General features: G+C 44.4%; 2 protein-coding genes across 6 annotated transcripts; one reads left to right on the plus strand and one right to left on the minus strand.

Annotated features, from left to right (window-relative positions):
• Positions 1 to 1,223: 1,223 nt before the first annotated feature.
• msi1b (musashi RNA binding protein 1b) lies at positions 1,224 to 17,472 on the minus strand. Of its 5 annotated transcripts, XM_070904017.1 has the most exons (16): positions 17,399 to 17,472; positions 17,031 to 17,071; positions 16,410 to 16,491; positions 16,175 to 16,259; positions 10,987 to 11,028; positions 9,465 to 9,557; positions 6,140 to 6,188; positions 5,566 to 5,648; positions 5,357 to 5,474; positions 4,244 to 4,294; positions 3,983 to 4,063; positions 2,812 to 2,868; positions 2,389 to 2,451; positions 1,868 to 2,022; positions 1,340 to 1,385; positions 1,224 to 1,237 (listed from the first exon to the last, which is right to left on the minus strand). In XM_070904017.1, exons 1-15 carry the CDS (start codon positions 17,455 to 17,457, stop codon positions 1,344 to 1,346), a joined length of 1,101 nt encoding a protein of 366 aa, XP_070760118.1. In that variant the 5' UTR covers positions 17,458 to 17,472; the 3' UTR covers positions 1,224 to 1,237; positions 1,340 to 1,343. The 5 variants fall into 5 exon arrangements, with proteins under 5 accessions (XP_070760118.1, XP_070760116.1, XP_070760117.1 ...); XM_070904015.1 differs by lacking the exons at positions 1,224 to 1,237; positions 4,244 to 4,294 and having other exon boundaries at positions 1,344 to 1,405; positions 1,867 to 2,022; positions 17,399 to 17,457; XM_070904016.1 differs by lacking the exons at positions 1,224 to 1,237; positions 4,244 to 4,294 and having other exon boundaries at positions 1,344 to 1,398; positions 1,866 to 2,022; positions 17,399 to 17,457.
• Positions 17,473 to 22,318: 4,846 nt separating this feature from the next.
• On the plus strand, positions 22,319 to 27,182 carry hnf1a (HNF1 homeobox a). Its single transcript, XM_070904258.1, has 10 exons — positions 22,319 to 22,605; positions 23,676 to 23,875; positions 24,006 to 24,186; positions 24,616 to 24,818; positions 24,998 to 25,143; positions 25,239 to 25,380; positions 25,474 to 25,662; positions 25,742 to 25,857; positions 25,928 to 26,012; positions 26,813 to 27,182. The coding sequence occupies exons 1-10, from the start codon at positions 22,319 to 22,321 to the stop codon at positions 26,941 to 26,943; spliced, it is 1,680 nt and encodes a 559-aa protein (XP_070760359.1). The 3' UTR covers positions 26,944 to 27,182.
• The last annotated feature ends 4 nt before the right edge of the window (positions 27,183 to 27,186 follow it).

Raw genomic sequence — 27,186 nt, forward strand, 5'->3', positions numbered from 1 at the left:
CCAAAAAAAATAAAAAATAAAACAGCACATGGCACATTGGAAACCAATGTGTATAAAATCATATGACACGCTCACACAAATATCAACACGACCTTCAGAGTGAATCAGTCCTAACAGTGTTCACTGTGCATGACTGCGCCTGTAAACTAGTCCTTCATTTTCCTTCACAAACAATCATCACATATTGAAAATCACAGTTAAAACAACAATATGACAAAGTAAGAAAACAGCATGTTTTTTTTCCCTCTTCTGACAGAGGAGCATTTCCACACCCACATATCCCCAAACGTAAAGTGTTGTTCCAGACTCAGCCTCTCTCCTGCTGAACTCAGAGCTCTGAGGCAGTGTTTTTTAACGCAGTAACAGACTCAAACGTCACATCCTTAATAAATGCCTGGAGAGGAATACAGTACGTGGCTGAAACACACTGAAATGTTCTTGACCTCCATGTGAAACTATGATACGTAACAGCGTTCCAACACGTAAGGACTGATGAGAGAAGCAATCGTACCATTTCTCCAAAAGCCTCCCACACTCAGAAATTAGCGGAGCCCCCCCGCAGAAACCAGAGTCATATTTACAATATTTTACAAAATTGTACAGCTCACGTAGGCCTATTATGTAACTGTGACTAATGACCTTTGTCATCTGACCATTATTAGTGTATCAAGTCTTTGTTAAAAACCTAGCAAGATATACACTTTGTGACACATTTTCAAGAAATAGTATTAATCACAAATGTTTTGTTAAAATTCAGTATGAACTAGTGACAAATATACAGTTTTCCAGTACAAATTACAGCTCCTGACCTTCAAACAAGCTTCACTTGGAGATTGTTCTCCTCTTTTCTCAGAGAGATCAGGTTCAGAGGTCAAACAACCCAATAAAACACAGCCAAAAACAGATAAAGAAACAACGCAGCCATCACAAAAAAACAGCAAGGTGAAACATAACAACAGGGAAAAAAAAACACAAAAAAATACAGCATCTGTATGTGTTGCTATTACATGTGGTGATACACTTTTTTCACTCCTTTTATGAACTTTTTCTTCTTTTTTTCCTCAGGAGGTGGAGTTTAGTGAGGCGTCAGTAGGGTCGGCTGGGTTCAGACTGACACCAGGGTGGAGGGGGTGAAGGTTTCAGCTGCCCCAGCGGGAGAGGCGGACTGGACCGAGACAGGCCAGATCAGCTCCAAAGCAGCTTCAACTCCTTCCAGCTCTCAGTCTACAGTTCTGCACTGACACAAAAACCGCCTGGGTTACTCACAGGTTAGTCCGGATGAAACAGTCTTATACGTTTAAAGCGAGATGATGATGACTTAGCAAGAGGGCTGACTTACACTCTCAGTGGTAGCCGTTAGTGAAGGCCGTAGCGATCAAAGGGCCCTGTGGGAGCAAGCAAACAAGTTCACAATTTGTTCTAAGTCTGAAAACTTTAATTTCTCCTATTCTAAAATATATGGTTTCTGCTGCAGTGTTTTGTTGGAAAGAATAACTGCACACATCCTCAAGTCATGATGGCACACAGCTGAGAAACACAGGCACGTGAATAAGTGGGTTTCCATTCGCCAGGTTTAATGCAAATTTTGAATGAGGTCACAAATTTGAAAAATATCATATTATGATATCAAAATATCATATAAAAGCTTTTACGCTTGGCCACGGTGGAAAATTTGATATTATTATAGGATACTGATAAAGATGAGTAGAGCTTAGTTCAAAAACTGGAAACAGGGGGAAACAGCTAGCCTGGCTCTGTCCAAAGGTAACAATCTGCCTTCCAATCTGCGTTCAAATTCCTCTGCTGCCCCAGAAAGTATAGGAGTGAATGTTCCTAAAATACGTGATCAGTAGAGAGGCTATCTCACCCCCAAACTGTGGCTGAATCCAGTGCTCGGGGCGGGGCTCGCAGCGCTGAGGTAACTGCTGACAGCCGACTCCTGACTGGCTGTTCCATAAAGGTCCGCCATCGGACCCGGGCTGCTCGTACCTAAAAATCCAGCTGTGCGAGACGGGTTGGAGCCTGAAAGTAAAATAAAAAAAACAACAACAATGTAAAGTTTTACCTGTTAAAACATCGACTTTGTCAAAATCAAGGCTCGGGGGCTTGTTAGTTCAACTAAATGACTTTCACGTAGATACTTTACAAACAACAAATTAATTTTCCTCTAATCTGATTTTCTTCATACGTGAAAGATCCTACGCATCTTTAAAGTGGCTATTATTGGTGGATATTTTTACAATGACAACGGATCAAATGACAGAGAATCAGCACACGACTCTGCAGTGAATTCCATATATCTTGAAGTGGCTCCCCTCAATTTCACATGTTCAGATGTACGAAAAAATAACATTTACAGAAATAACATAATATTTTCAATACTCATACCTCTAACTACTGCTGCTGCTGCCGCCGCCGCCGCCATTGGTCCATATGCTGTGAGAGGAATGGCTAAAGAGCCAGAAAAGGAAAGATCCAGGTTAAACGTCTTGGTGTGGCAGACAGGTAATGACTAACTAATAACATAACTTCAAAGTCTGACTCCAGTACTCATAAACTTTCAACCAAGCCTTGTGAATACAAAATGCCAATGAGAGTGCTGCTCATAAGAGCGGTTGATGAGGTCACTGGAGGGAGCCTTCAAAGTGAACTTCCTCATTACTGTCAGCAATCCTGCCTTCAGATAGAGACCGAGGAGGACTGACAAACACAAACATGCAAACCAAAGAGTGATCAGGTGTTGATGCTAACGTGCCGTGTAGCAGACTGACGACATGCTGCTTGTAAAGTCCAGAGGAGGGACTGACTGACCTGTGAGCTCAGGGGGGTGGGGTGAAGTCAGAAGGGGAGTCCTCTCTAAGTGGAACTCTAAAACAGAAACATCAGAGTGCTGTTGAGACACACACCACCGCCGCCAGAAAGGAGAACACACACACACACACACACAGGCAGGGAAACACCTCAGAGGTGAGGACAGGAGGCATGGAGAGCACATGTAGGCATACACAGGGTTTGAGGAATGCAAACAGGAATTAAAGCATGGTCCATAAAGTAGTGTTAAAATCATTACAGATCAGCAAGAAATACAGCGCATGTTACAATTTCGTCACACAAACTAAAAACACTTCAGTTCAAGCGTCTGCTCTGATTTCATCAATATGTAAAAACATCTAATTTTGGAATTAACTCCCAGATTCACTTCATACACTCACAGTGAAATACAATGCCACGCTAACATGCACACACATACTTGTACACTAAGCTAAGCGGATGCAATTCCACTCCCTGATATTTACAAGCAGCCATTTACACTCACAGTGTTTCACGTGCTTCTGTGGAAACATGTTTGTATTTGTGACAGCGCGTCTACTGTCAGTTCACACAACTACACAGGTTAAAGTTTGTCTTATCAATTCATCAGAGCATTGACACCAAAATCCTCCTCCCTTTTCACTTCAAACAGGCTACGCTACATTCAACAACGTGTTAACCTGCTGCTCAGGGAATAAATACACATTTAGCTGCGCTGCAGCATTGCTCTGTCCCTGTCCGACACTTTGGTCCAGACTGAAATATTCCCACAACTATTAGATTCAGTACATTTTGTAAACACAGTCATGTTTCCAACAGGGCGACTCCTACTGACTTTGGTGAGTCCCTGACTTTTCCTCTAAGAGGTTGTCATTTTATGAGTGAAATTTGCTACAGACATTCAAGGTCTATAGAGGATCAATTGTAATGACTGCAGTGACTTTTCCTCTCGCGCCACCATCGGGTCATAATTTCTATTCATCCAGTACTTTGGTTTATGACCAGATACCTGCAAAACTAACCACATTCCCATCGAACTGGCTGTACTTTGTGTGGGTGAACACTTGAACACTTGCACCTGCTAACTAAAGACGGCTGTGTATTTATCTCTCAGTTAAAGTGACAGAAACAACTCGGAGTGTATCAGGAGCAGAGAGTGTGCTATGATTACCAGGGAACTGGTAGGTATATCCAGGAGTGATGCCAGCATAGCTGCGACTGGTGTAGGTGGCTGTCTGGAAGCCAGGATAACCTGTGGAGAGAGTTAAGAGGCCAGAATCATTGAGGCGTTCAGAGGAAGTACCTGACTCAAACAAGAGCAACAGGTGTGTGGTCGTGCTGCCCCCTAACAGTGAGGCCTGGTACCGTCTGTGACATGCAGGTGGGTGATATTCTACACCTGTGGTCTGGATTTCAGGACTGAGCAGCTTACTGTCTTTGTCTTCTGTTTCACTCTCAGCAGTGCACATTACACAGAGATGGTCTTTGTATACAAGCCGACACCTGGAGAACTGACCTCAGAACAACATTCAGACGGACAACAATAATGTTATCTATTACCAGCACCCTAAACAAATGTCATACTTTTTACATTTTTGTGTGGTGGCGTCTCCCCTAATCTACACGGTCTAATCAAAGCTCTGAAATACTGACGAGAAGGGTGCCATTCTCAGACTGAACAGTAGGTGGTAGCATCGGCGCGGCAAGTCTAGCTTCAGATGCACAAACAGGTCCTGCCCTCTGTGAGTACTAAATCAGACACCATAATAAATATCTGTTAATGAGTTGGCCCTGCTCTGGAGGATAATGTTCGAGGCAATGAGAAGACCCGGATTGCTAAAGGGCCATTCCACTCATTCTACAGCTGAGGCTCAGTTAATAAATAGCCCAAGCCGAGACCACCCTGATGACGTCACTATGACATCGTCAGGGTTATCTCTCGAGACTGAGACATTTTTAACAGTAAGCCTGCGTTAAAAACTGGAGGTATGGGGTTCGAGGGGTTTGCCTTATGGGAAATGTAGGAACCAGAGCTTGACCCATACTGTAGACTAAGGGTGAGGATAACTTCTGATGCTTCTGTTTTAACCGTTCGTTCTTTAAGCTGTCACGCGTGAGTCCCAAAACCTTATGGGAGTGCAACACTGAACTGCTGCAGATCCTGACTAGTGTGAGAACCATATTCAAAGTTTGAACATGAAGTTAAAACTTTAATAACACATAAACCGCTATGAAACAAGCATTATCTATCTAACTATAATGTATGTATCTGGCTAATTAATGGTTTGAATATGTTTAGATGCAAATATTGACAAGTAAAAAACACTGCATGTACCTAAATATTCAGTTTGTGTCTTTTTTGATCCCTTCTATAGTCTAGAGGTCTACATAATCAAGGCTGCACGGTGGAGAGTTAAGTGGTCAGCTTTCTCCCCATGAGACACCATGTGACCTTTAAGGCAGCTGCGGCCTTTATGCAGGAATATTTACTGTCAGGTTCATGCGTGCAACCACATCCTTCCTGTCTTAATCAATAATACCTTACCCAGCATACCAATGCCCAGCATGAAGGCGTCCATTCCATAGGGCATCACGCGAGAGCGCCCCCTGGCTGAGCCCGTGGGGGACATCACCTCCTTGGGCTGAGCTTTCTTACACTCCACCTGTTTCCAGCGGGCAAGAGACAAATCAGCGCGTCTAGTTTCTACATGATGTGGTGGCATTAGAGTGTCGTTAGCACATCGCGCAGCTCACCATTTTGTTGTTGATCTCATGGAAGTGGATCTCGCAGACTTTCTCCACCACGTCCTCGTTCTCAAACGTCACAAATCCAAACCCTGGTGAGGACGAGGCAAGTTTATGAGGAGAAACACATTTCACACAGTATGTTGGATTCAGACAGTAGGCCTTTCTGCACAGCTAATAGTCTTCAGTAATCAGTGCTGTAATAGCCGCTTAACAACCCCCCCCCCCCCCCCACCACCCCCTTCAATGCTGCTATTCTGCACTCATCCTTTTTTCCCCCCCTTCCTGGCCAGAAGGCCCGGGCAAAGCTGGTAGGCTGTCATAATCGATCAGTCCCAGGGTGGGGAGGAGGTGCTTAAGGAGGCTTTATCCTGATCCAGATTAACGGACTGGCTAATTAGACTAGCCCCGTTCGTCTCCTCCAGCTCAGCCCACAGGAAGGAGGCTCGTGGGTGGGGGGGTGGGGTGGGGGGGGGGGATCAATAGATACCCTGGAAGGACTGGAGGAAGTGTAGTATATTGACGATGAGAAGGAGAGATGTAGGTAATGGACGAACATAGAGAGGGGTCAGTCCAGTCTCACCTCTGTGTCTGTTGGTGGTCTTGTCGAACATGAGCATGGCATCGTCGACCTGGGGGGAGACAAACAACAGTTTTTTAGGCGGCGCTCTCTCTCTCTCTCTCTCTCTCTTGCCACGCGGCATATTGCCTGACCTCAGCCCTTCTCAAGTTCTGCAGGGAGGCTCAGCAACAGATGGACAGAGAGGAGGGGCAAGAGGGGACTGGAGACGAGCGACAGGTTACAAAGAGGAGGCCGAGGGGGCAGCGACAGGAAAATAAGAAGACATACTGTACAACAGGCAACTGGTGCTGCATGTGACTAACAGACATAACGGGTGGCATGAAAAGTTGGAAGTTGTGTTTGCTGCTAAACTGCCCTGGTCACAATCCTTTTCACAGAGAGCCCATAATCCGCCGCCTTCCTCCCCTCCAAAGTTTGACATTCCCATGGCAACTGTACAAAAAGTCCATATAAAAGAGCTCTTGAGCCAACATCAAATATGCTTTATGAATAGTGGGAGAGTGCCAGTGAGACAAAGAGGGCAGCAAAGAGAGAAACACTGACAAAAAAAAAAAAAGGAGCCAGTCACAAGCAGAAAGGTGAATCCTGTGGGCAGGTGGAGACTCGATGAGAGGGGAGAGCTGATAGCGAGAGGAGAGGAATAGCGACAGGTGGAGATATGGTGAAAAGAGAGCACAGGGAGTTCTGTAAGAGGGAGGAAGAAAAAAAAAAAAAAAAGATTGGGTCAAAGTGGAAAGGGAGGAGAAAGAAGAGACAAAGAGAGAGGGAGAGAGAGAACAAAGAGGCCTGGAGGCTTTGTTTGTTGGCATAGTCAGCCATAATTCCTCCTCCTCTTCTCCCTTTGACCTCTCCCTCCGGCCCGGCCTCCCTTTATAGAGCAAAGACACAGGTGTCTATTCTACACACACACACACACACACACACACACACACACACACACAGCTTATGTCAAAGTTGGCCTACTCTTTCTCGCTCTCTCTGCTGTTTTTTTTCCTCTCTCTTGTCACAAGCTGACATGTTTATACTCCAGTCTGCACACGGAGGTCCAAATAAACATTTGGTAAATGAATCTGTGCTCTATAATAAGTTAACTGGATATGGTCCACTGAACAATTTGTCATAGCCACATACTCACACAGTGCTAGCACACAGTGTGAGTGTGTGTGTGTGTGTGTGTGTGTGTGTGTGTGTGTGTGTGTGTGTGTGCGTGGACCCCCAAGGGCAGTTTGCCTACAGAAAGGTCAAAGGTGAGTGAGGAGTGTCAGTGTGAAAGGGGACCTGTTACTCCGCTGCCTCTCAAGTCACTGCCTCCTCCCAGCCTGACATTTGCTCAACATGTTCAGCTCTCTATATCTCAGCGAAAAACATTTTATTTTAGCCATTTAGCAGACACTTTTATCCAAGAGGCCCGACAGTAGAGACTCCTCAGATTGCCAACACTTCAAACCATCAATTGTGAAGGAGAGCAAGGGTCAAGAAGGCCGCAACACCCAGAGCACACTTTGTGATTTACGCTAGAGATCTGAGTTGGAGCTGGCACCAAAAACCTTGACTCAACAAGGCAAACACACAGGATCCTCTGCAATCCCAACGTGAACTGGAACTACGCGAGATCGTCCTGGAGGGTGCAGTAAAAACATCACAACAACGCCCCGCGGCTCCCCGTTTAACGCCGCAAACTGAGTTAATCGCACATCATTGCTTGATATTTCAAACACTGGCCATTTTTAATGGCGTACCGCTGGACAATATTCCCTCTTATCCTTTTTTTTTTTTTTTTCCACCTCTCATCTTCCCTGTTATCCCCTGCCCATCCCTCTCCGCGCTCCTTTGTCCTCACCAGGACGGGACACAAAAGGTCCAGTGAGGCAGTCTAATCAGGAACTTCCATGGATGGCTGGAGCCCACATTTCGCCCGTCCATCCCTCGATATCTCTCTCGGCAAAATTCATCTCCACGTTATGATTGAGGAGGGAGCACGGGGAAACTCGAGGCCAAACGGAAAATAAAGTGCCGCGCAGTCGGAGGCGCGGCGGCTAAAACGGAGTCTTCGCATGTTTGACTTTGTAAAGTGTCAAGGGCTTGAGGTGCAGGTCCACCTGCAATATGCTGAAGAAGTTCATATGATTTTTTTGGTTTTGTTTTGTCTAATTTGTTTTTTGTTTTTTGCACAAGATCAACCAAAAAACTCACATGGCACTTCAATCGCACATACGGCCAGCTTCACACCAGAAGACACATTTATTAGTGCGAACAATCCAGAAACTTCCAGTATGCAGATAACTTCTGAACAAACTAACAAAATATTTGTCTAGCTTTGTACAGAGGCATAATGGCCCTCGTAAACCCCCCCCCCCCCACCCCACCCCATCTTTGCCCCAGTTCCCTCTCTTACGCCTCCACAAACCTCTCTCAATCAGGCCCTCCCTCCCTTGTCGGTGCCTTTGTCAGCCCATCATCTATTCTCTGCCTCGTTCAGAGTCCTCAGAATATAAAAACTTGGGCAAAACTTTATACTTCATAAATCAAACACAAACAAGCGTTTTCAGAAAACGAAGGCTGAGTGAGACGTTTGCAGGTTTTTTTAGATTAGTCGACTTGTATTTAATGTTACCAAACTCCTGAGTTGACCCCCACCCAACACACACACTCATGCTAACACCCCCCCCCCCCCCTCCACCAACACCACCTCATCCCTCCTCCTTCAGAACAAAACCCCCTTACCCACAGAATTACTTGGGGACAATGGGCAGGCCAGGTCACCACGGTAACGGGCCAGGAGGGGGTTGTGGGTAGGAGCAGCTGTTACATCAGATTAATTCAGATTCTGATAATCCCTCCTCCTTCCTCACCACACACTCACTACAAAACTTTTCTCTCCCCTCCCTCCCTCTCTCTCCCTCTTCTAGTCCCCCGAACTTCGCCTGCTGCTCCCGGAGCCTCTCAGCCTCGTTATTTTTCCCTTCCTACCCTCTCCAAGCGTTTTCTCTCCCTCCTTTCTCGCCCTCCTCCTCCTCCTCTTCCTCCTCCTCCTCCTCCTCCTCCTCCTCGTGGTAACCCCTTAACTTCCAGGCGGCCGCTCGACTCCAAGTGAAGTTTTTCTCAGAGAATTGTGGTGAATCAGACTCGGCCGAGCTGGTGGGACGTGGTACTACGTGTTTCGAGGCAGTTGGTGTGTTTCTGCACTGATGCCGACAACTTATGTGAATCCGTTAGAACTGACAAAATGATCCTTATTTCCATTCTGATCAATATTGCAACAAATAACAAATTCACCACAGTGTGACGTCCCGACAACTTCAACCCTCTCTGAAACATCGCTCACCTTCCCAAACTGGTCAAAGTACTGTTTCACGTCCTCGATGGTTGTGTTCACTGACAGGCCTCCCACAAAGATCTTCTTGGTTCGAGTCACTAACTGTAAGAAGAGGAGAGGCGCGGATGAACAAATGTTTTGTAATGTCTGTTAGCGTAGATTTTTAATGAAATGATATATCTATCAGGATAGCAGTTTGTTTTTGTCCTAAAAGGTACTGTAAAGGTTACGATAAATGAGCGGTCACTCTACTACTTTAATACTTAATAAAACTACAGTATTGTTAGTGACAAATGTACTTTACTCAGCAATGTTAATTTGTACTGTTGCCACACTAAAAACTGAAAAAGAAATAGTTTTAAGAAATATAATTACAGATTCTAAAAGCAAAAGTACCAAACAAGTTGTTCTCACCACTGCCCCCAAAATTACAGGCACAATAGTTATTATCCGCTCGTTAAAAGCTCATTTAGAGGAGGAGTAGCAGAAAACGTCACTTTCTTTAGGTGGAACAATAAAAACTTTGGCCGTTTTGGGTTTGTCATTTTATGACCATCAATGAAAAAAAAAAAACGGAGACAGACAGACTTTTGAACCTTTAAAATCTGAATGAATTACTGCTTGCAATAAATGATCAAAAGTAGTGGTTTTTTAGGTAGGTAAAAACACACTATTTCCTGCGTTGGACAGCGAGCCAACCCTGGGTGCAGCAAATACTCCACTACACCTATAATTGTTTTTGGTCTTTTGCATCACTTCCACTTCCCTTCATAGCTATTTGTGACAAGGCGGATAAATTAGCTTTGCGTGTGATATTATAGTTCATCACATGGAATACAAGCTGTGTATACATGCAAGTCAAACTGTGGATTTTGGAACATTATTGCAAGTTAAAATTTAAATATTTTTCTCCCAAGAATTAATTGAATGTCTTTGTTTTCTGCGCTCTGATTCATTCTTTCATTTCCACTAAGCACTGCATTATGGGACACTGTCCATGGACATTACATTCAGAAGTGAAGCAGTTTCAGTGATTCACTGGTCTTTTATGTATAGTTCATTTCACCATTTTATCCTTGTGAACACTTCACACGTTGTACTTTCTGCAGCTGGGACTCATAATGGGTCACCAGTCGTTTTCTGCAAATCTGCTGTGTTAAAGTAAAAGTTATAAGGTTGCACAATCTCCCTGCGCTCACTACCAGTATTCCTTCATGCCTCATTAAGCTATCCTTTCTATTCCCCTCCATGTTGTTGCTAACAGAGGAGGCAAACTGGTTAAGATCTGGACAAAGCGTCCTTGAAACACAATACAGACGTTTAGGCAGGTTTAACAATAATGAGTGTCTCTGAAGTTGCGAACGCTTATTTGTTAACACACGATCACGTAACACTTCAGTGATGTCAACGCTGCTCGCGTTCATCAGATTACGAGGCATTAGCCCCGATAAGAGACTGAAACGCTCAACACACACTAACCTTGCTGCAGACAATGCACGCACGGCTAACACGAGGAGACGGTTTGACTCACCTTGGGCTGAGCTCTGCGAGGGAATGCAACCTTTGGATCGATCTGCAGGAGAGAATACAGAAAACAAAGAGAGAGGCCTGGTTAGCGTTGTGTCATGGCACAGGTGAACCAGCAACCTGTTGGTGCACTCTGGCATCACACCCTCATCTTTGGCTCTTAAACGACTCATCGCTGACGGTGTCATATATACATGCTATCCTCCTCTTGGCCTAGCATGATGTATTCAATAATCCTAAATCAGAGCAATGAAAGACTCTCAAAGACACCTGATTTTTTTTTTTTTTTTTTATCATTCTCGGCCCTCACTGTGCTGGAAAACAGAATGACACCATTTATAATTGTGAAGGAAAATCTGGATGAAGTTGACATCCGATGTACAGTACGTTCCCAAATCAACACATGCTAAGATGGTGACGCTTTCTCATTATAACCTGCTTCAGACAGCCGACCAGGTTCTGACTATGTCCTGGTCTGAACGCACTGCTGTCATCTGTTGATATGTGTGTGTGTCTGAATGTCACTGTGTGTACTTTGACAGCGATGCAGTGGTAGAGGACATAAGGGAGAGTAAAATTTGACATCCAGCAGGTGATAATAACTCACTAATAATAACTAATTATATATCCATTGAAGGGTTGGTTCGCTTCCCTCTACTGGGGTCTAGTTGCAGATAGTTCTGTTTTGTTTTGTTTTTTTTACCCAGGTTCTGAGAGGTCAGCAATTGCAAATTATATTTGAAAAATCTCTTCCCATAAACAACAGTTTTCATAGGAACTTGAAAGTGGTTCAAATGAATCTGTTCACACTGAGGCCCATGATTTATCCAAAGTAACAGTAACATTGTTTCTGGGAAGACACGCTGCGGCCATTTCTTGTTGTGCGCACCACAAATTAAATTCCATTGACTTCCATTGTATTGACGTGGAGGCAAAAAAACACAGATACTCAAAACCTGGCAAGGAAAACCAAAACCGCCTGCTTGGGTAGCTCCCTCCAGGTGTAAGTGAGAAAATGTTCTTTCCATAATTTGGGTGAAACAACTCTTTAAAACATCTTATCTTCATAGAACTTCCTGTACATCCGTTGGTGATGTTTACTCTGAAATATTATTGCACATGCTTATATTCGGATGAAAACAAGGATAAAACAAATCATTGTGTGTGTGTGTGTGTGTGTGTGTGTGTGCAGCTGTGCTCAGGTGGAATGCCTGGGAATGTCCAGCGAACCCCCTGCCTCTCTCGTCACCACCATGTGACATGTGATCTCCTGGAATCTCACACGGGCACTACAATCACAAACACACCTCACCTCGGCGAGGAAAGCCCGAGCGGGAGGACAAGTGTGTCGGAAAAGAGAGCGCGAGGACCAAGTAGAGGAGAGGACGACGGCACGGGGGGAGTGGGGGGGGGGGGGGGGGGGCTGCCGATCAAACCACATAGACGGCAGATCCGCCCCAGTTTTGTTTGTTAGCGTTTGTTTTTCGGCCTCCCTCGGCTTTAGACGGAAGTGACGACAACAACAGGGAGCGCTCACCATCCTGTACGCTTTCAGGCAGATCCGGATCGTCCTCTACCCTGCAGTTCCTTACATTTACACCCGGGGGGAAAAAGGACCAGCTTGACACCTCTTATTAATCTTAACTCTACAACTACAAAAAAAAAAAAGTTAGAAATTGATACATAATGTGGCCGAGCCCACTGAACGTCACCAAGGCTGAGATTGGAGAGAGAACCACACCATGCCACGAGGATGCAATCATAGACAGGCGGTAAAATTGGAATTTGAGACCTCTATATTAGTCTATACTGGTCTAATAGAGCTAGAGAACAACTAGACTACTCCACTCTGTACTGCAGTTACACTAACAGATGGTGAGACAGTACAGCGCTAAGATTAGTCCGTAACCATGAGAGGGTAGAGTTGAACTACAGTAGAGAGCTAGAGCCTCTATGGTAAACCACATGCGTTTACCAGAGTAAGGGTCACAGTGTTGTTTCTACTCCGATAAGAGTTCACATCACCGCCACTTTTCTTTTTTTTTTCTTTTTCTTTTGTTCTAGAGAGCAGAGTGAGAAGACTATAGGCTAAGACTGGAGGATCAGATGCAGAGTCTACTGTTTAGTTTCTATGGTGGCTAGACTACTCTGATAGTCACCTCCGGTCACCAACCCTCCTGATGTCCAACACTCCTGTGCACATTCAAAAACAAACACACACACACACACACACACACACACAAACAAGCAGAGTCAAACACATGGCAGCACACAGCACATCCGTGGGGAGGAAATTGTGGACATTAAACAGATAAAGTGGCTGTATAAATGAAATCGGTTTGTTTCGTGGGACACAAAATGTTGATCACAGCAAAGTCTAGAGATTGTTGCATCACCTGGATGTTTGAGCTTCACTTGAGCAGATGTGTGTGCAGAGTTTGATGCTAAAAAGCTGTTTTCACATCCGTCTGCTGGAGGGGGAAAATGTCCTCTGTACTTACCTAAAATCTGAGTTTAAGGTGTTTACGTACAAGCAGGTATTAGACATCTTGAGTCCAGCAGTTACACTTATCTGAATATCTGAATATTCACAGATTCTGGATTTTTCAATGAGAGAGAAGACGTAGCTATACTTTTGAGAATGTGTAATGTTTGTAAACATATCAGACACAAATTATTATTCTGAGCAGAGTGTTTTATAAGTCATAAAACGTGGAGGGGATCATTAACTTTAAAAAAAAAAAAAAAAAAACACTTTCTCCCACATAAAGACACGTGAAGTTGCTTTAAGGTGTCAGAGGCCTAACCTCTGCGCACTCACAGCAAGGTAACAGGGAAGAAGCTGAACGTAATTCCAAGAGAGGTTTACGAAATCAGGGCAATCCCCTTTGACCAACTACATCCCAGCTATGCAACAGTTGGCCGAGTGCGCTGCCTGTCACAGGCTGGGATGGGAACACACTTGAAGCAACATGCCGATTGGGCGGCACTCGACATCTCAGAGGAGCAACTCAAGCTTGTTGACTCCAATCCTATTAGTTAAGAGAGCCATACTAATCACAGATGGGGTTATCCTGCCCTGCCCCCCCCCCCCCCCCCCTTCTTTCCACTCAAGTCAGCATGGAAATGGTTAATGGGGGCCACAAATATGCCTGATGCAACTCTGCAAAGCTGAGCTGTGTGACTTTGTTGTAAAACTCTCCGCTGTGCACCTCGGAGCTGCGATTGAATGGAAACTTTGTCCCACAAAAGGTGCAGTTTGCATCGGCCGTCACTGACTTTACAGATAGCAGGAGGCTGGGAGGGCACTCAGAGGGGCAACTAACACAGCAGCAGTTACATAAATCACAGTAAAACCTGCCTTGCTATACTGGTCCAAACCGGGCCGCATCTGTCCTTCAACACAATAAGTACCAATAAATTCCTCTGCAGCACTGTATTTGCTCTTTAGCCTCTCGGCAGAGCAAAGCTCTGTTAATTCCAGTGCCGGAGCGGTTCAGTCGGTCACAGCATGGCACATTCTTTCTGTTGCCACTGGAGAACTTTTCTCTCCCTTCTCTAACAGGATAACCTGTTAGCATGAGAGAGCAAGGGAGAGAGGGAGAGAGGGGGGCAGGGTGAGCAGTCTAAAAGGACTACTCTACTCACCATCCAACCCCTGTGGCTGATCACTGAGCTCTTTCCACGCCAAGCACACACACTCTCTGAGGCTGCCACAGCCCCCCACCAAAACGCCACCGACACACCCAACCGCCAGCCACAAGGGGCCCTGCCACGGCCCACGAGGCTGCGTGGAGTTAACACATGCCCAAGTTAAGAGGAAAAACTCAAATTAGAAAGAGGTAATCGTCATTTGAGGGTTCTTCCATGAATAAACTTAATAAGTTGCTTATCAGAAGATAAACAGTCGGTATCATGACCTCCACTATCTGTGACTGTGACTGTTTATGCTGCCTTGATTTCTGGTATCCTAGAAATGATTGTAAATGATGTGCATTGTTATCTTCTTTTTTTCTTTTGTGACAGAGCCATTCTTCAACTGTGGAGGGGGGGGAGTCACTATGGAAACAAACCCCATGGCGAGTTAGTGGCGTCCAACCATGATGGCGCTACTTGTCATAGCTGTCGTGCCTGCAAGTGACACTATAGCAGTGGGGCACTGGGGAGACCAAGAGAAATACAGTTTGACTCCTCTATCAAACAACTTCCACCATTGCTAATTTTGGATTAATAATAACCCAAAAAATCTCATTTCCTTGTAACTTTCTACAGCAAACAACCTGTTTTTTTTTATTCCTTCTCCATTTCTTTCCTCAGTTATTCCACTTATCCTCCAAAGATTCGAGAAGGTGCATCGCTCAGAGCACAAAAGGGGAAAGAAGAAATAGCCTCCCCTCATTTCAATACAGTGACTAACCCGCAGCCATCACCACTCCCACAGAGGAGAGAGGCGGGGGCAGTGGTCCCTATGGCGACCAACGGGCCACATTGTTCCCAGACTGGCCCACATTCATTACTGACAAAAAGACACACACACACACACACACACACACACACACACACACACACACACTGCAACACAGGCGATTAATACATTTTAAGTTACAATCCACACAGGTGAAAGGGCCTGAATGTGTCACGCTGACTTTATCATCGCTACAGTCTCAGTTTTATTCTTCCTGAGATCAACAGGAAGCTGTAGGGAGTTTGTTTTGTTGCTGCTTTCACACCTTGATGGTTTCAGGTTGCATTTGCCGGTTCCATTCAGAAACTTTTTTTGGGGGGTCAATTCTACCCCTCGGGACGGGAGGGAAAAAAAGCAGAAAGAAAGTTTTCGGTTCACTGTTCCCAGAGACCAAATCAAAGATGGGCAGTGAGAGTAAACCCTGTCAGTTCCCCTTGTTTCTATGGAAATTGACACTGAGTTTGGCTGAAGAGCTGAGAGAGAGAGAGCACGTTCTCCCATGTGTCTCCACTGTCCACTGCTGACTTAATCATGCAAAGTGTTCACATCTGAGGTGTGGCAGCTGACACAGACATGGTTTGAGGAAAACATCAGCATAGTGGAACCTTAGTAAACACACTAAAATGTAGCAATGTTACGCCTCTCTAGCGGATTATTGGAAAATCCACTAATCAAACACTGAGCAACGGGATTAGCCGGTGGTGGGAAGTAAATACAGAGAACTCACTGTTTTTGAGTCCAACTCGTGCCTGGTTTGGGCCAAAACTTTATCCACGCCGGCCTGATCAACAAAGGTGACGAATCCAAACCCTCTGCAGACATAGGGAGGGGGGGTGTGGGGGGGTATTAATGACACAGAAACTGATGTTGACATGTAATGATACGTTATGAGCAGGCAGGAATCACGGAGGTCAGATAAACTTTCAGCTCCGGCAGAGAAGCCGGGCTCACAGCTCCCTCACCTCGAGCGCTTAGTAACCGGATCTCGCATCACCATACACTCCTTCACCTCGCCGTACTTGCAGAAGTACTCCTTCAAGCCCTCTGAGAAACACAACAAGGAGGAGAGAAGACACGGTCACCGATGAATCACGAGAAAGGACAACTTTTTAATAGAAAATCAGCGAGCACTTTGGCTAGTCCAACTTTTTCACCCTGCTGAGATTTCTCTCACCAAATTTCATCCTTTTTTCAATTAAATGTGTCAAACATAAAAGGACCTGTGATCAGGACTCCAACAAACGCAAAATTACATAATAATCTAAACAAAAATAATCCTCATCTTTTTACAAACTGAGTAGTAGTAGTAGTAGTAGTAGTAGTATTTCACCCTTTTTAATGAGCTTTTAAGAATCACTCATTCGTTCTATGGTAGTTCTGAATGGGCACATTCATTCTGGAGCAGGATTCATATTCAAAACTCAAAAAAAAAAGAGAAAACAAACAAACAACTTCAATGTAAGCAAACAGAAATATTAAGAAATACAGCTTTTTCCAAATAAGTTTCCCATAGTTCCACCTGGTCCAGGGTTTTTCAACACATAGTTGCATTTTATGAGAACTAGTGGTGGAAAAAGATTTACCTTGTGTTGTTTGCCAGCTGAGTCCACCTATGAACATTTTGCTGTGGGGAAAAAAAAAAAAAAAAGAGAGAAAATATAATAAATGTACATATTCATTAAAGGAGGATTGAGTGAGTTTAATGCGTCTGGGCTCACACAGTAAGACAAAGTCGTTATTGAGGCTCTGGGAGTGTAATCCTGGAGGTAAAGACAGAATGTGACAGTGTACCATCTCTGATTTTACATGAAGGCTCTCTGTGTGGAGGTGTGCGAGTCTGGCTGCAGACCAGAGTCTCCACGCAGAATGCCAGGTTTGTTCCTGAGGTGCGTGAGCAGAGGTAGGAAAGAAAGAGTTTCAAAAAGGGGGGGGAAAAAAGTTTTTTCGTTACCAGGGGTCGTGGGGGGAGTCCGCGGTGGACAGGCTGCTCTGGCTCCCTTCCGTCTCCATTCCGTGTCCTCGCTGTGTTTTTGTGAGTGAGTGCTGCGTGTGTCCGATGGCCGAGCCGTGCGGGAGAACAGGCGGAGAGTGAGTGAGAGGAGCTGGGCGGGTTTGGCCCGGGGTGACAGAGAGGGGAGCGGGCCAGATGCAGGCTGGGACAGACTCCACCTCCTCCTCCACCTCCTCCTCCTCCTCCTCCTCCTCCTCCAGTCAGTCCCCGCTGCTGTCTCTCATCCCACCGCCGAGGCACGCGGCTCCGTCGTCAGGGCTGCAGCTCTCTACCGCACCGCTTCCGCTGCAGCCTTTCAAATTAAAGGCATGGGGGAGTGTTTTTTCAGAAGCAGCACTGACCACATGGGCTTTCATAATCAGGGATGGGTAGTACTTTGTGAAGTTTTTTTTATAGAGGAATGTAATCAGTGATATTTACGTAAAGTGACTACTGGATCAACTAAACTGATTACTGTTTAGTTTGAATGAGGTGACTAACTGTTATGAAACGTTATGAAACAATATAGGGTGTTCAACCAATGCACATTCCCTCTCTGTCAGTAAGTGAATAAAGGCCTATTGCCATTTTACCGCTCTACATTATGATTAATAGACCTGTAATTACAGTAGTTTTCTTGTTTGATATTGTCTGTTCTGAGTGATCTGAGCCAGCAGCAGGCTAGTCTTTCCTGGGATGAACTTTTAGTCCTGCACTCTTAAAAAACAAAAGTAGAACAAGGAACACATCAAATTTCATATTATTTCATGTCAAAGTTGGAGATATGACCAGAGTTGTCCAATTCTGTTATAAAGCAAAACATAACATATAGAGATTAAGTATATTACTTATAAAATATGTATTCCTGCGATACTATGTGATTTTTAAAAAAAAGTATCTTTTTATAAGATAAAAGAGATTTACCTCACTGAATTGAAAGGAACCACCACACTTGGAAAAGTCGGTGTCAAAAAAAGATTGACCATTAAGCCTTTATTATGAAGGCAGAATCTTCTAACTTCCGGTCACCTTCTGGCTAGTTTTGACTACCTTGACGCACTTTCCATTCCACTTCAGAGGAAGCGTCAACAGCCACAAAGTACAGTGTCAAGAACTAATGTGTAATTTTGTCTCGTAACCGTTTTTGAGAGGTCTCGTCTTGCAAAAACCTCTGACACACTATGACACACCACATGTCAATGCAAATTGTATTTTTTTTTTTTTTTGTTGTTGTCAGGAAATTAATATCATGTGCTATTAATTCAATCTGGTAAAACTAAAAATTATACCACAGACACAACTTTTACAGGCCACGTTGTAGGTTACCCTGTTCACGGAAAGGTCAGTCAAGCCACAACTATTAACTTCCAGTAGCCTGTTTAAATAATATTAAGTCAAAACGAAGCCGATGTTTCTCTAATATGAAGGCCCACTACTCCTTTAATGTACCCACAGGCTCTAATAGTGTGTCTGAGGTGCTTCAGTGACAATTACTTTATGGTATGTTTCACTGATATTAACTGATCTATTAACTATAGCTTAATTGATTAGTATCAGTGCTGAACATCACCACAAACATTGTGTTTGTCTGGTTTAATACACCCTCCATACTGCAAACCGGCTTATGCAATGAGGTATAACAAGAGGTTTGTGTGCTGTGTGCTCATTCATTGCTGGGGTTTAAGTATTTAATTAGTTCCAAAGCCAGCTCCAGCTAATCTTCTCAACACTGACTCAACATGTGACCAATGTTAAGGCCAATCAATAGCCCGCGCCACTCAAAGACAATGACAGCTTTGACTTATGGTGGGTGTAAAATTGACGCCGTCCCACCCGAAGGCTCAGAGTTTGGTGCAAAGTTTGGACCGTGACGTCTGGAGATTAGGAGTCTTTTTCGAGCAACACGCTCAAAATACACACGTATCTGTAAGGCAATCAATCCGAGCAACAACACCAAGCTCAGAGTGTGTAACGCAGGATGTTTGGGCACAGATTTAGATTTGTGATTGTCCTCTCTAACACACTTTATCCTCGCTGAGTGCTGCAGCCAGTGTCCTGCCGAGCACACAGGCCTACTCTATCCTCTGCAGACGAGCAGATGAAGCTCTGGAAGTGGGACAGGGGCTATTTGGACAGGAATTAAGGGGTGTGTTAAATTTCTGCATGCATGATCAATGGGGTTGAATGGCAGGGATGGGGATGGTGTGTGTGTGTGTGTCGGGGAGGGGGGGGGGCAAGCGGTGAGAACACAGACAGAGGCAGCCAGCAATGGCTCACTAATGAGAGATGGACAGTGTGGATTGTATCTCATTACCAATCAACATGGCTTTGAGTTCTCTGGAGAGGGAAAATGCAAGCTCTAATGTGTGCTGCATGTGGTGCGTTTTGATAAACCCAGCTTGTGTGGCGGAGCATTAGTCACAGCGGTATCTGAGCTGTTGGAAATCCACACACATTGCCCTCTGTCCGTTTTGGTGAGGAGTTTTCTCTGAATGGTACAATGGGACTTAATTACAGGTCAGTGGCATGTCTCAGGGAGATAGAGGGAGCTCTGTTACCCTTCCAAATACAGTATAATGCCATCTTCCCAAGGGTGGGGTGGGGTAACAAGAGCTCTACACAAAAAGGTGCTGATAGGCTGAACCTGAGAATGGTATAAGGTGATCCAGGCAGAGAAAGTGAGCGTTTTACACTGAAAGAGGGAGAGAAAAGATAAAGGACTACATTAAGTCTCAAAGGTTTTCTCCCATTCAGTTTGCCCTCTTTCCTTTCAGGCCGCTTCCAACTTATCATTCCTGCCAACTTTTACTTTAAGACGGTGGATCAAAGACAAAGAAATCTTAAATTTGGGAATTAAATTTTTTTTTTAATTCAACATAGAGAAATCTATGTGAACAGTTCTGAGTTTAACACCACCTGTGGGGCAGTTGAAAGCGCAAAGGTGCAATTGGACAAAATGTACACTATATTTGCTGTCTGTGACATTTAGACTGCCTGATCTACCAGAGACATTTGCCCTCTGAACTTCTCAGATGGTTTCATTTCAATGACTGTTTGGCCCAAAGAGGTAAAACTAAAAAAAATTAGATACTCCGAAAAAATGAATACAGATTTGGGCCACAGCCCCTTTTTTAAGTCTTCCTTCCTACCACACCAATCTTACAATTATTCTTATGATCTATAATTATTACTATTATTAGTTCATCTTGTGACCCTGTGGAGGGGTCCGACCTCTAGGTTAACTGCATATGAAGTAGTTTAAAGTAGCTCTACTTTAACTGTCTACAATGATAAAATACTATTTTCAGTATCAACAATCTAATAACATATATATATGTAAATTTAAGTATATTAAATGAGTACTTATGGAGTATTTTCTTTTCCTGCTACTTTCTACTTCTATTCTACAACATTTCAGAGGGAAATTAAGAGTTAAACTTTTGCATGTGAATAGCTTATAAAATATGATGCTTTGTTGTAAATTAAACTACCCAACAGTTAACACAAGTCCAGCTAAAATTATTAATTAATCACTTAGCTGATTGACAGAAAAGCGGCAAATATTTTGCCAATCGTATGGCATTATTCAGGCAAAAAAAATGTATGGTTCCATCTTCACAAATGTGAAGATTTGCTGCTTTTCCTTTTAATTATCATTTTTAATTTAATTATCATTCAATTATCATGGCTTTTATCTCTATCTCTATAAAATAATCAGCAGATTCATTCATTAGTTGCAGTCTGATACAAAGTAGTTCAAAATTAGCTCCTTAATCATCTACAACAGTAAAATCCTGCTTTTACATTAATGCATTAGTACTAATAATCTGATGATATAATATATAATAATAATATAACAGTCACAGGGGACATTTTTCTACATTGAGTACTTTTACTTTTAATACTCTGCTACAACATTTTTGTGATTATACTCACATTCTTGTACAGAAGTAATATTTTCTAGGCAGGACTTTTACTTGTAACAGAGTATTTTTACAGTGTGGTATTAGTACTTTTTTAAGGAACTGAATGCTTCCTCCACCACTGACACACACAAGTGCAAATAACTTAAAACAACAAATTAAATGAAGTTGTAAAAATACCATTTGATGAAAAAATAAAAAACACAATGTTGATTTTTTTTCTTCCTTCCCAAAACATTGAGTAACTTTGTACAGGGACACATCCTGAAACTGGGACCTTCAGATGTACACATGACACAACAGCGCTCTCTAGTGGCATGCAGCACAGATCAAGCCACATATTTTTGCTCAGTTAACCTAATGTTGGTCTGCACATTCATTATGACATTTTTAACTACATGTTTCAACATTAAAGTTTTAAATATCCATAATTCAAACATGAAGGATAAGAAGAGCTTCTCTCTGTGTCCCAAAAGATGTTTCACTGTGAAATCGGAAATATCCACACATGTACTATTCTTATACGTTTTCTTTCCTTGTCTTTGTCTGCTCTGAGAGGTGATCTGCTGCCTCTGCAGACATGCATGCAACTGTAACACCCCTCGCTTTTATTTATTGTTTTTAAATTGCACTTTGGTCACTGTTGGGGACTGAGGGAGTGGGGACAAAGTTCACAGGGAGCATGTAAGGAGGAGGGGGTGAAGAGGAGGGAGAAAAAAAAAAGAAAATTGACCTTTGAAAGCAAAACAGCAGGTGGACAGCTCAAACCAGGCAGCTCAGGACACATCGGGAGGAAATTCAACACAGGGAAAATGAAAGTGTATGTTCTCTTGAGCTGAAGAGGGGCTACAAATATAATGAGGCCCAACGCTGCCTGTCTGGCTTTCTTCTGAGCGTGGCAGTGCACATGAGAGCAGTGTTTGTTTGCGAGGCGGTAGCGAGGTAAGGCATCGGAGTAATGGAGGAGAGGGCAGCCGAGGCGAAGCCCAGCCGCTTGACCGCCCTTCAGGAGCAGCTGGTCTGGGCCCTGCTGGGATCTGGTCTGTCCCAGGACGTCCTGGTCCAAGCCATGGGGGACCTGGAGCGAGACAGGGCGAGTGCTGGCGCCGAGAAGGGAGAGAGGGGGGATGGAGAGAGCTCCGAGGAGGGAGAAATGGATTTCCCACCGCCTATATTCCGAGAGCTGGAGAAGCTTTCCCCAGAGGAGGCGGACAAACTGAGGGCTGAAGTTGACCGGCTACTGCAGTAAGTAGATCCCAGCACTTCTCTGGAAGCTCCACAGCAACAGCAACATCACCTTAACCTCTCACTAACTGCTATTCTCACACAGCAATTTGTCTGTGCCTCCCAATAGGACCTGAACAGGTCAGATTTGAAAATGCCATGACACTGTGCTGTATATCCCCCCTCTTCTCCTTCTTTCACCTGTATATCAAAACTATGCACCTGCGCATTGAAACAACAGTTTACCTGACAACATCCCCTCTTTTCCTTTATTCTTCTTAAGCTGGGCTCCCCTCTCTTTACCAATTCCTCTCTCCTTCTCCTGCTTCTCTGTCTCTCTCTCTCTCTCTCTGCCACCTGGTTTCTGAGGCGAATTTAAACAGGGTTCCTCCTTTGCTAGTTACTAATTACCCACCCCCATCATTATTCTCTGGCCATTTCTTAATAAATAAGCTACATGCATAGGTGAAGATTAATGGAGTAGGGCTGGTCATGTGAGGCTATGTTTACATAACGCGTGAGTGATATTTCTACATGCAGTTTGTGGAATACGCTGTGAATGTCTTATCAGACACTTTACTGAGATGTGTATTTTTTTTTTTTATATATACTTGTTAAGCAGCTGTTTTACTTTTTACTGTCTAAACGATGTTGAAAGCTGATTGAGTGCTGAATTTGAATCTGGTAAATCAGGGATTTTTTGAAGTTGTGTGTATTTTATCTGCTTCTGACTGGAGAAAGTGTTAAATTAGGCTTCATAAACCTTTTACATGTTTTTTTCCCCGTCCAGTGTTCTGAAAGGGCTGGACTTTGCCCCTGTGTGCGTTCCCTTATCTCTCTCTGTCAATAAGCCTCTCTCTACTTCCCTCTACTTGAGTGGCAATGCTTTATGTCCACTGTTGTGACAAACTGTGGCTGCTAAGCACTTTTCTAGAAGCACTTTTCTAGAAAGACTATATAACTGTTTTATATACTGAATATACTTACATATTGGGGAAAAGAAAAAAGGATAGACTTCAGTCAAATGAATACAAATACACAAGAATATAAGGTAGGCAAGGACACACAAAAATGATGTCTTTGTCTACTAGGGGGGACCCCTGGCACGTTGCAAAAATGGTGAAAAGCTACATGCAGCAGCACAACCTCCCTCAGAGGGAGGTTGTGGAGTCCACGGGCCTCAATCAGTCCCACCTCTCCCAGCACCTCAACAAAGGCACGCCCATGAAGAACCAGAAGAGAGCCTCTCTGTACACCTGGTACGTCAAGAAGCAATGCGAGATCAGCCAGCGTAAGTACACAAGCAGCTGCGGAGCTGCGAAGACCCTCATTTCTGCTTTCAGCCACGCCTCACATATCAGTTCTCTAAGAGTGTGAGACTGAAAGAGAGGAAAATAAAATAAATGACCAATCCCTTTCAGAATTCACCAATGCCAAACATGGTCTTGGATCTGCGGAGGAGCATGGAGAGGACACCAGGAAAGGACGGAGGAACAGGTTCAAATGGGGTCCAGCGTCCCTGCAGATCCTCTTCCACGCCTACGAACGACAGAAGAACCCCAGCAAGGAGGAAAGAGAGGGGTTAGTGGAGGAGTGTAACAGGTGAGAAACAGTGATGGATTATATTTTTTTTACAGCTTTGCTGAGTGATTTGAGTCCAGCTAGACTCAAATCATGATCCAGATTCGTGAGTTCAGCCTTGTATTATAATTATTAAAGCCACTAAAAACGTGGTATTTGATTTTCCTTTTAACAATAAATATTCCTGACTAAATTCATGACAATCAAAGTTTACATATACTGTATATATATACAGTATATTGTATTATATTATGAGTCTAACAGTCAAAAACACACAGCAATCTCTCTTGTGAAACAGTTAAACTGCTCCAAGAAAATTGGAGAAAGCCCATTTTCTCAAAGGTGATTGAGAAAATGGGTTTCAAACTGTTATTTGACCGCACTCACAAAGAGACTGTGTTGTGCCTTTAAAACGTAAAGCCACGTATCAGTGTGCTGTTCCTCCCTCAGGGCAGAGTGTATCCAGAGGGGGGTGTCTCCCTCCCAGCTTGCTGGTCTGGGCTCCAACCTGGTTACTGAGGTCCGGGTGTACAACTGGTTCGCCAACCGCCGTAAAGAGGAGGCCTTCCGTCACAAACTGGCTCTCGACACGCCTTTTACCAACCACTCTGCCTCGTCTTCCAACCACGGCCTCCCACCAAGCCCTGAGCACGGTAATAACCCTAACAAGCTTCAGGGGTGACATTTAAGAGTGAAATCGAAACTGCCTCCTTTCGGCGTGCCTGTACTGGCTCTGGTCCTGATGCTCAGTTCTCTCAGTTACCTCGTGCTGCCATCTTGTCTGACGCCTGTGTAAAATATGAACTGTTTTGGGACCTGACTTGTTTTCCAGGTGTGAAATACAGCCACCAAATCCTGTGTGACACCACCGTGAGCTCAGCCAGGGGTAGCGGAGGGGAGAGGGTGGGACGCCTTGTAGTCAGCCCTATCCCACTGGAGCCCAGCCACACACTCCTCGAGACACATAACCCCAAGCAGGTGAGAGCATGTGTCACGGCCCCCTTACAAGTTCATATTGAAGATTCACCCGCTTGCACTGCTGCCATCATGACCATGTTGTCCTCTGGTCTCAGGTGTCCATTGGTGGCCCACTGCCCCCAGTAAGCACTCTGACCTCCCTGCACAGTCTGTCCGCCTCTCCTGCTTCCTCACAGAGCCTCATCATGGCCTCACTGCCCAGCGTCATGAGCCTGGGGGAGTCCTCGCTTCTCATTGGTAATGTTGGCTCTCTAGTTTCCTTTTCTTTTCTGTGTGAGGATAAAAAAAGAGACATTCAGAGAACAATGTCTTTCCCGGGTCGATTCCCAGGTTTAGCCTCCACGCAGCCTCAGACCCTGCCTGTTATCAACAACATGGGCGGCGCTTTCACCACTCTCCAGCCAATTTCCTTCCAGCAGCAGCTTCACGCCTCTCCCCAGCCGCCAATATCACAGCAGCTCCAGGGCCACATGGGTGCCAGTCCCTTCATGGCCACCATGGCACAGCTGCCATGTCACAGTAAGGCTGCAGCAACAGGATGACATGAGTTTAACACGTCACGTCGCGTGAAGATTCATTCATCTTTTCCTCATTACAGTGTACAACAAGTTGGATTCGCCCCAGTACCATTCGTCCAGTCTGCTGTCTCAAGCCATGGTCATCACTGACAGCAGCAGCCTTGGGACGCTGACCAGCCTCGCTGCTGTCAGACAGGTAAACTGGCTCTGGTGGATTGGTTAAGTATGTTGAGGCATGAATAATCCTTGATTTGTGTTTTGGCTAGATTCTCACGGCAGATCCTGAGGAACAGACGGACCCACCTTTACAGGAAGACTCTCTGCACCTGCAGCCGCACACACCTGGGCCAGGTACACAGCTGTAAATACAGGTTTACTCCTTCACATCTACATCTTACAACATTTTTGGGATGACGTCATGTCCAGTAACGCATACTTCAAAGGGACCTCCGACCTACAATCGTTTTTTTGACTGTTTCAGAGCCACATTTGCCATTCGGCATGACACACTCGAGCTAGAATACATTCATTCATTTCTACACTTCAGTCCAAGATATGAAGTGTTAAATAGTGAGCTTTAGAGGTGCTGGTAGGTGGATTTTGTTACCTTTGGACAGAGCTGTTTCCCCATTTCCAGTACTGATGCTAAGCTAAGTGGCTGCTGGCTCCAGACAGATTTTCTCATCAAACTCTCAACAAGAAAGCAAATACGTATGCATGCATCATTGTATGAGTACAAGAAATTCATTGCATGCATTAAAGTTTTTACAACACACAACTGCAGCATCTGACATGACAAAAATCTACATGTATGTCTTTGGGTTTCATTATTGGGTGGCAAAGCAGTTCACAGATGCACTACAGCCACTTAGTGTACTGGAACGTGGCAAAAAAACTAAATACGACCAAAAACAATGCCGACATCATCTTTTCTAAGCAGATATCCCTAATGTAATGTGGGGATACAAGTTCAAGCCTCGTTCCTAGTCATAGCTACATTTCAGCAGCAAAATTACAGTGTGTGTATAGTCCAGCTGACCCAAAGGAAGCCTGAACTCTACATAGATGAACAAATGTTCTGAGCAAAGTGATGAGTTTCTATGCCTGCGTGCTGGAAAGAAATCAAATTCGCATTTTCTTTTTGTCAACAGCTTCTTCTGAGAGCCTGGAGCTGTATCCCCCTTCTCAGGCCACAGAAAGTCATCAATCTCACCTCCTCTCACCTTCACCAACAGACATCAGCTCCTACATTCCTACACAAATGGTCTCTACTGCACAGTAGAAGTGCTCCTGGCAAAGTAGTGTCTCCTCACCATCAGCTGGACTCAGGGGCGTGATGGTGTTTTGGATGGACAGCTACCTCTGGTGTAAACTTTCCAGAAAAACCTGGAGTCAGGGGCCACAGGGACGAATCAGCTGTGATGTTTCAAAGACTCTCTGAAACTCCGTACCACTGTAATACGAACAAGCATCGACATTAGAGGAGATTCACTTTTAATATAACAATCAACTGAAAAATCACCAC

The sequence above is a fragment of the Enoplosus armatus genome, chromosome 4, assembly GCF_043641665.1.
Source record: "Enoplosus armatus isolate fEnoArm2 chromosome 4, fEnoArm2.hap1, whole genome shotgun sequence".
NCBI classification, from domain to species: Eukaryota; Metazoa; Chordata; class Actinopteri; order Centrarchiformes; family Enoplosidae; genus Enoplosus; species Enoplosus armatus.

Coding starts and splice junctions, on each gene's coding strand:
- msi1b (XM_070904013.1), bottom strand. CDS start 17,457: ATGGAGACGGAAGGGAGCCAGAGCAGCCTGTCCACCGCGGACTCCCCC. Junction 6,189..9,464: donor ACTTTGACCAGTTTGGGAAG/GTGAGCGATGTT, acceptor GTCTCCCCCCAG/GTCGACGATGCCATGCTCAT. Junction 5,475..5,565: donor ATGAGATCAACAACAAAATG/GTGAGCTGCGCG, acceptor CGCTGGAAACAG/GTGGAGTGTAAGAAAGCTCA.
- hnf1a (XM_070904258.1), top strand. CDS start 22,319: ATGGAGGAGAGGGCAGCCGAGGCGAAGCCCAGCCGCTTGACCGCCCTT. Junction 22,606..23,675: donor GAAGTTGACCGGCTACTGCA/GTAAGTAGATCC, acceptor TTTGTCTACTAG/GGGGGACCCCTGGCACGTTG. Junction 26,013..26,812: donor GCCGCACACACCTGGGCCAG/GTACACAGCTGT, acceptor TTTTGTCAACAG/CTTCTTCTGAGAGCCTGGAG.